The sequence below is a fragment of the Fopius arisanus genome, unplaced genomic scaffold (genome assembly GCF_000806365.1).
Source record: "Fopius arisanus strain USDA-PBARC FA_bdor unplaced genomic scaffold, ASM80636v1 scaffold00133, whole genome shotgun sequence".
Taxonomy (NCBI): domain Eukaryota; kingdom Metazoa; phylum Arthropoda; class Insecta; order Hymenoptera; family Braconidae; genus Fopius; species Fopius arisanus.
The window spans coordinates 269,675-279,115 of NW_011887872.1; the positions used below are offsets into that span (position 1 = coordinate 269,675).

Below are 9,441 nucleotides of genomic sequence, written 5' to 3' on the forward strand. Positions count from 1 at the left end.
ATCTATTCGCAATATAAAAGTAATTTCACTGCTAAATTTATGACTGTGGTCAGTCCTGCAGGACTTTTAATATATTTGAGTGAAGGATAGGGAGAGCGTTCTTCAGATGGTGCAATCTTTGAAGCCAGTAATATAACCAGTCGATTACAACCAGGCGATGCTGTTATGGCTGATAAGGGATTTCGAATCGAAAATTTGTGCGATAAATTTGGCATACAATTATACAGACCGGCGTTTTTAGAAAGGAAACAGCAATTTTCCACGGAAGAAGCAATATTAAACCGCAATATTGCCGCTGCACGTGTGCACGTAGAACGGATGAATCAAAGAATTGAAATATTCGATGTGCTAAGAAATAAATTGTCATGGAATCTGGTAAACTATGTGAATGACATTGTAATTGTATGTGCAGGGCTCGCAAATTTAGGTACACCTCTTTTTGCTGACGATAAATTCATGTAAATTATCTGGTTATTTAATTGACAATAAATAAGCCTCTGATAACAATGATTGTGCTAAGCAACAACTAAATATTTATTTCGACAAGTTATTATACCGACTAATTTTTCCCTCATGACTTTCTCATTTTTTTCACACAACAATTGTCATGTTCATTTTTCTGACAAATAACATGTAACATTTTTTCAAAATAAACACTTTTCAATTTTGTCAACAAATTAGTTGCGAAAGATTCATCGTAAGTTACTGGTATTACCGCGATACCATTAACTTTATCGGAGTAAATAACAAAATCACATGCTTTGAGATTCAGTAATGCAAGTCCAAATTGTACTTGACCATAATAACTATGTTTTTGTTTTAACTGAAGCCTTTTATCCTTATAGATGAGATAATTACAACATTCTAACAAAGTTTCAGGTAATAAATCTGGCAGATCCCATGGACATTTTATCTCTATTAACGTACAAGGCTTTTGGGCTTGCATTACGATTCCATCAGGAGAATAAGCGAGCCAAGGATTATTCTGAGAAATTATGAGTCCACAACAGAATACATCACAATTTTTCCACTCTTGGTATAACATTCTTGCTCTAGGTTCCATTTTTAATCCATGCTTGACAAACTTATTTGAAAATTCACATGGCCAGAAGTAATTAGAGGCTTTTTCAGCCCAATTATCCTTCGAATAGGTGTAAAGAGAATAGCATCGACTACCAGTTATACGAAACTGTCTTTCTTTCTTCCAAAGTAATTGATTGGAGGTAGTGGCTTCAGCTATTTTCAATACATCAGTCGTATTGACATTAGTGCGATATTCGTGCATACAGCATTCTGCCACTTCCACTGATACTCGTGCTAGTGCAATGAGAGAGGGGGATTCGTGAACATTCGTTAATAGTACTTTGAGGGTTGCATTATTGAATGGTAGAACGTTAGATACAGGCACACGGATGGGAGTTTTTCTCATGCGTCTGTTATGCTTAGCCATGGCAGAATTTACATCACATTCCAACAACTCCATGCACACAGTTGTTTCGTCTTTTTCACAGAGCTTTGGGATTGTTTTCTGTGGAAAACAATACATAGAAGTAAAGGCTGTGGGTTTGCATTGTGCGAGAGCAGACCCTTTTAATTTACGCCACGTGCATTCCTTATCTGTACATGATACAAGCTCCAAGGTCATCAGATCATTTCTAGCAAAGCATTAAATACGTGGTGAGAAGGAAAAAATATGAAAACAAATTTCACCATGGAGAAAAACATACGTGCTGAGTGTGATGTTTGGACAATTGACGACTGATGAGACATCTAGTATCTAATGTAAGATGGGTTTTGACTTTACCCTACTCTATCTCACTTGTCTAACTAACGTTCACCAGAGTACACGTGTATAAGAGAACTCTCTGAATTAGTAAAGTTATAATAATAAATTACCACCCGTCAAAGTTATTTGGCTGCCCTCATCCATCCCCATATATATTACAGTGGCGACGAGGATTAAAGCAGTTGTAATTTTTAATTCTGAAGAGTTAATCAGAGATTAATTGGCGGAATTGTAACCGCAGCGTGGCAAAATGGCTACCCTGGAAGAAAAATATAAGGATCTCAAGGCGAGATACGAGACACTAAATGAGCAGCTAAATCGTTGTAATATAACAGCTCAACAGTCAGTGAACAGCCGAGATGCACAAATTGCCGGATTAAACGAGCAAGTAACTACTCTGAGGAAGGAGTTAGAGGACATCAGGACGAGTAGGGTGGTTCCATGTATTGGCTCAATGGAACGTTACACGAGGTAAACAGACTGGTCTCAGTGGTTTCAACGTTTTAATCAGTATTTAGATGGTAATTTAGTTCACGTAAGTAGACAGAAACAGTTGTTTTTGAGTCTATTAGGTAGTGAGGGGTACAATCTTCTATCGAATTTGTGTGCTCCGCAGCAACCTTAACAAAAAGATTACAACGAATTAATTCAATTAATGTCTGACCATCTCAAACCGAAACCAAATGTCATGACTGAGCGTTTTAAATTTAATAATTGTGTTCAAAAAGAAAATGAATCAGTTCGAGAATATCTGGCTCAGTTGAAAAGTCTTTCGATGTTTTGTGAGTACGGTAACTCTCTAAATGAGATAATTCGGGACAGATTAGTTTGTGGCCTCAAAAGCATTAGAACGAAGCGAAGATTACTTGCTGAAAAAAATTTAACGTATGAGAAAGCGATCGATATTGCGTTGAGTGATGAGGCAGCGGCCAAGGACACGGGTGATATTGATGTATCAAAACAAGTTGACGGTATAAATTATGTGAAAGGGCCAAGATATAATACTGGACATGAAAAAGTGAGCAATAGAAATTGTAACAGTTATGGTAGTCGAAATCACTTTCGGACGAATTGTAAATACAAGGAGTATGTATGTAACTGTTGTAAGAAGAAAGGACATTTGTCAAGTGTTTGTAGATACAAGGGAAAAATCAGTGAGAACAATAACAGTAAAAGTAAACGTTACGATGAGACGAATGTTAGGGTAAAAGGGCCTAATTTTAAGAACAGGGTCAAGAAATTTGGAAATGTTAATCAGAACTATGTTGACGAAATTATTGGTTTGAATAAGGACTTCAATGACATGTTAAATATCGACGAATGCAATTTTATATGTGGTAATTATGTGTCAGGGAAATCTGATTCAATGAAAATTGTGTTAACTGTCGAGGGTAAAACTATGAGTTTCGAAATTGACACAGGCTCACCAATCTCAGCTATATCTGAAAAAGAGTTTCAGAAGAACGAGGTATTCTCGAATCTCCAGTTAAAGCCAACTTTTCGTAAGTTTCGATCGTACTCGGGCACCCCAATTATTCATCTGGGAATTTTGATGGTTGGAGTGGGATTCAAAAACGAAAATTCGAATTTAGAATTATTTGTTATAAGAGGTACTGGAGGACCTATTGTGGGTCGAGAATGGATTCGTAAACTTAAAATTTTGTCAGTAAATGGGAAAGACCTAATGATAAATAAGATTGAGAATGATTTCGGACTTACGGTTAAGAGGCTGCGAGAGATGTATCCTTCAGTTTTGACAAACAAACTTGGTTTATATAGACATGGAAAATTTACTCTTGAGTTGAAAGACAGGGTAAATCCCGTATTTGTTAAACCAAGAGTGGTTCCTTATGCAATGATTGACAAAATTGAAGGTGAAATTGAACGATTAGTTAAAGAAGGAGTCATCTCTCCAGTTAAATCTAGTGATTGGGCAACCCCAATCGTACCTGTTGTTAAACCCAATGGACAGATTCGCCTGTGTGGCGATTATAAAACGACAATAAATAACAGTATTAAAATTGATCGACATCCAATTCCAAGGATTAATGATTTGATTTCCAAAATTTCGGGTGGAACAGTTTTTAGTCGTATTGACCTAAGTCACGCATATCAGTAGGTTGAGTTGGATGAAAAATCAAAATTTTTAAGGACGATTTCAACTCATAGGGGTCTTTATGTTTATAATCGATTATGCTCTGGGGTGACGTCGGCACCGGGACTTTTCCAGAGATTGATGGAAAAACTTTTTTTTGGAATGAAAGGGGTAATCTGTTTTTTCGATGATGTGCTAATTTTTGGTGATAATGAAACTGAACATGATCAAATTTTAATAGAAGTGTTAAACAAATTGAAAGACGCAGGCTTCACAGCAAGGAAAGAGAAGTGTAAAGTTTTTCAAAAGGAAATCAAATTTTTGGGTTTTATAATAAACAGAGAAGGAATTTTTGCTGACCCAGATAAGGTGAAAGCCATCATAGAAATTCAGGTTCCCAAGAATATTTCAGAATTACAAAGATTTTTGGGTATGGCAAATTATTATTCCAGATTTATCAATAATTATGAAAAAATTGCCGCCCCGCTGTATAACCTTTTAAAGAAAAAAGAAATTTGGAAATGGTCTAAGATCTGTCAGATAGCTTTTGATGACATTAAGGTGAAATTAAGGTCGAAGGAAGTCTTAATGCACTACAATCCTAAATATCCACTTAAATTAACTTGTGATGCCTCTCCAGTGGGAGTGGGTGCTGTATTATCTCACGTTTTGCCAGACAATCAGTGCAAACCAATTGCGTTCAGTTCGAGATCTCTCACTAAAGCGGAGAGAAATTATTCTCAATTAGACAGAGAAGCTTTGGCGTTGGTTTTCGGAATCAAGAGTTTTCACCAGTACGTATGGGGACAGCAGTTCATGCTTGAGACGGATCACAAACCGCTAAAATATATTTTCAATCCGTGTAGAAGCCTGCCATCAAATCGCAGCTGGAAGGGTACAAAGATGGGCAGTACTGTTATCGACGTATGATTTTAAATTAAAACATGTCAGCGGTAAGGATAATGTAGTGTCAGACTGTCTGTCAAGAGCGCTTATTTTGATGGAGGAGGAAGTAGATGGGAATCAAGTTTTTAATTATCTCAATTTCATTGAATCGGAAGCTCCCATCTTAAATGTTGAATTGATCAGAGCAGAAACGGAGAGAGACCCGATATTAGTGAGAGTTAAGAAATACGTGAGGCAGGGTTGGCCTGATAAAGTAGAATCTGTTTTTGAAATGTTTAAACGTAAAGGAAGACAATTGTCAATTGAAGATGAGTGTGTGATGCTGGGAACGAGAGTTGTAATACCTGTTAAATTGAGATCGATGATTTTGAGAGAGTTACATATAACACACAGCGGAATAGTGAGAATGAAAGCGTTAGCCCGTTCATTTGTATACTGGCCGGGTATTGACACAGACATTGAAACAATAACTAAAAAGTGTCGGTTGTGTCTGGAGAATGCTGCTAATCCTCCAAGGACAGAGCTGAACGTGTGGAAATGGCCTGAGGGACCAAACCAGCGTATGCACATCGATTTTCTCCAGAGTAAGGATAAAATGTATTTAGTAATTATTGACTCATTTTCTAAATGGATTGACGTTAAGTTGATGAGAGATATCACATCAAAAAAGACTATTCTAGCAATGAATGAATATTTCTCTACGTGGGCTTATCCTGCTGTTTTGGTCAGCGATAATGGACCTAGTCTTGTTTCCGAGGAATTTGAGAGTTTTCTAAGGGGATGTGGAATTCTGCACGTGAGAACAGCACCGTATCATCCTGCGTCTAACGGCGCAGCTGAGAATCTTGTCAAGACTTTGAAAAGACAACTTAAGCTGCTATTGCAGGAGGGTGTTAATGAAGAGGTGGCTGTTTTGCAGATATTATTCAGTTATCCCTCCACTCCTCATAGTACAACAGGATACACACCTGCGGAACTCCATATTGGTAGACCACTTAGAGGGAAATTGGATCTTCTAAGACCCAATTTGAGGAACCGAGTGGCTAGGAATCAAGCTAACCAACAACGTTATGCTTGTGGATCCAGAAATCGGTCGTTCGAAGTAGGAGATTCTGTAACGGCTAAGAACGTTGCTAGAGGGATTTGAGTCCAAGCTGAGGCTTTGGTGAAGCTTTCACCTGTTACATACACTGTGAGAACCATCTACGGTGACATTTGGAAGAGACACGTAAGTCAATTGTGTTGTTCGCTTTTAAATAAATCGGAACATTCCGTGGAGATTAAGGACTCCTCATTCACGACTCCAGTTACTTTTGACAGTGAAGGTTCAACTGAGATGTCGTCAACGAAGAACTATCCCTTGAAACCAACTCCAAGTACTGGTTCGCTCAAAGAATTCTCACTCTCTAGTAAAGTCGAGAATAGAGTAAATTCTCTTGATCGAGACGCAGTATGCAACCAAACAGCATCGGAAATTCCCCTGGAAGTACACTCTGTTCCAGTAACTTTACCCTCTCCTGCAACGACATTACCAGTACTGCCTGATAAGCCTAGTACTCACGAACCTCGGCGTTCATCAAGAACTAAAAAACCAGTGCAACGACTGAACCTGTGAGTGACTCTTTCCTAGACGAAAATGATAGAATGTTATTTATGTGTATAATGAGATTTTGTATACGTATGATTGGTACTCTGAAATTGTTGTAAAACACTGTAAATTATGTTGGGATGTTTGGACGATTGACGACTGATGAGACATCTAGTATCTAATGTAAGATGGGTTTTGACTTTACCCTACTCTATCTCACTTGTCTGACTAACGTTCACCAGAGTACACGTGTATAAGAGAACTCTCTGAATTAGTAAAGTTATAATAATAAATTACCACCCGTCAAAGTTATTTGGCTGCCCTCATCCATCCCCACATATATTACACTGAGTGCAGTATAGTAAGACAGAAACGATGTGCTTACAACTTTGTCCCAACCCTGCTTTACAGGTGCAAGACATCTGAGAGATTGATGTTGACTGTGTTGTAGGCTCAATATTAATTGTACCCGTAACTTCATGTGGTTTCTCTCTCAAGCCACTAGTTTGTAAACATAAACAAAATAAAATGACGCGATGGGAGGTTTTTGACGATGCAGCGCAGAGAATCAAATTCTTCTATTTGAGCACTCGTTCGCATTCTCTAATATTTTGTGATGTTGGTGTGCTACTAACATACTCGAAAATCTCTCCTAACGATAGTGTCAACATCGTTATTTGGAATTATAACTAAAGGAACGAACTGGTATGGACAGACCTGCTGTCGCTAGTTGGTATAGTTTGAACGCATAGACCATCGGTCGTCCATGTTTTTATGGCGATGACAACGCCGCCATCGGTAGATAGCGAGCCCAATAGCGTGGATGATAGTTTGCTAGGGAAGTATCGCAGTCATCTGGGAGTTTGCTTAAATGTGGTGACAGCAGTTGAACTTCACAACCCGATCTTTCTGTTGTCTTGGTTGTGTGTATCCGAATACAAACATACCTCTCATAAAGATACTCGATGCAGTCTGAGAAATCTTGTACGGAGGAATATTGGGTTTTGGATTGAGAGATAAAGAGGTATTTATTTTTAAGGCTAATAAAAAAGAAGTATGGACTATGCTGATGTTGAATGGGTAGAGGAATTAGGTGATAACAATCATAAATATTTTTCTGAACCAAGGGGAAATGAATCGCGAAAATAATCATGTCATTATCGAAAATGATTTGAACTTTAGCGAGATCATAAAGGATTGTAATATCATCATGATCCAAGTCTAATAGCAAGTCATATTTTCCTGGATATTTTTTTATTTGGTGCACTAGATTCTTAGGGGTGACAATTGTCGGAGATAAAATATTGTGTTTGCCTAAATTGAGGGCATCAATATATTCAGTATATTGACCTAATATCTGGGTGACTAGTGCAGATAATGAGGAGATGTGTGATGATATGATAGTGATAAATTCGAGATAGCCTAATCGCTTGTCACTGTTAATAAAATGTTGGTTTAGTTTTTTGATATTCGTATTCATTATATTCTCTTGTTTTCTAAGAGAAGTCTGAGAATTATTGAAATTTTTAATTGTACTACTGCCCGCGTAGAAAAATTTGTGTCTTTGGAATATCTTTCAAAGAATCTTGGAAGCATCTCTGGAAGATTATGGGGAAGATCTTCTTCTTGTCCCAAAAAGATTCTTCAGCAGACAAAATCTTTTGAGAAAATCTCGGCAAGATCTCTGGCAGACAAATTGCGAAGATCTTTGGGAGCCCATTTTTTCTGAAGATCTCCGGAAGAATTTTGAAATTTTTTTTTCTGAAGACAATTTTTTCTTTGGAAGATCTTCGGAAGAATTTTTATTTTGTTTTCTTCTGAAGATCTTTGGAAGAATTTTCAATTTTTTTTTCTTCTGAAGACTATGTTTTTTCTTAAGATCTTCGGAAGCATTTTGAAATTTTTTTCTCCTGAAGACAATGTTTTTTTTGAAGATCTTCGGAAAAATTTTCAATTTTTTTTTTCTTCTGAAGACGATGTTTTTTTCGAAGATGGTCGGAAGAATTTTCAATTTTTTTTCTTCTGAAAACAATGTGTTTTTCTGAAGATCTTTGGAAGAGTTTTGAAATTTTTTTCTTCTGAAGACAAATTTTTTGTTTGAAGATCTTCGGAAGAATTTTCAATTTTTTTTCATCTGAAGACAATATTTTTTTCTGAAGATAGTTGGAAGAATTTTTAATTTTATTTCTTCTGAAGACAATGTCTTTCCTGGAGATCTTGGGAAGAATTTTGAATTTTTCTTCATTTCAAAACAATAATTTTTGAATATCTTCGGAAGAATTTTCTTGTTTTTTCCTTCAGAAGACAATATTTTTTCTGAAAATCTTGGGAAGAATTTTCATTTTTGCTTCCGAATGGACGTTTTTTAATCGTTCAATTTTGACATTGTCGAATTTTCATTGGAAATGATACAGAATGGTGTGAAACGTAAAAATTCGAAGTTTTGCTAACCTTTCTGTATGTCCCGCCCTCCCTTACACCAATTTTTGAAAATTAAGCTTTAGGAATTACAACGATAATTGGAATTCCTCACCAACTAGTCGTATGCATCTGCAGTGCGCTTGCGAGTTGCATACTACCCGCTAGTAAGTGATCCTGGTATTTAGATTCAAAAGTGAACACTCGAAATTAACTATCCGTATATTGCTGAATAAACTTTTTCCTTTAACACGATTAAGTTTCCTTCTACATTTTTTATTTTCAATAAAATAAATGAACAACAAACGAAGAAATTTGCAAATGAATATACAACAAAATCGAATAACAAATCTGAATTTTAATTAAATGAACGGTCCATTCCAACTTGGAATTAAATTCAAAATAAAACGTCGTGCATGGATCCACCGACCACTCCTTTCTTCGACATTCCATTTGTTTCAAAATAGTTCTTTTGCTTCCGTCTGAACTGATTCTGAAAACGATATCATTCAGATATTACCTAAGATTGGATGTGAGGTTCGGTTAAAAAAACTTGGAAAGGTATAAGAACATGGAAACGAATTGGTAAAAACGCTTCGATGACATTCAATATTTCAATTGTACTGCCAATATTTCCATATCACCATT

At 36.6% G+C, this 9,441-nt stretch overlaps 1 protein-coding gene across 1 annotated transcript; it reads right to left on the minus strand.

Annotated features, from left to right (window-relative positions):
• Window positions 1-571: 571 nt before the first annotated feature.
• Window positions 572-1,450, minus strand: LOC105272002 (uncharacterized). Its single transcript, XM_011313857.1, has one exon. The coding sequence runs from the start codon at window positions 1,448-1,450 to the stop codon at window positions 572-574; it is 879 nt and encodes a 292-aa protein (XP_011312159.1).
• Between the last annotated feature and the right edge of the window lie 7,991 nt (window positions 1,451-9,441).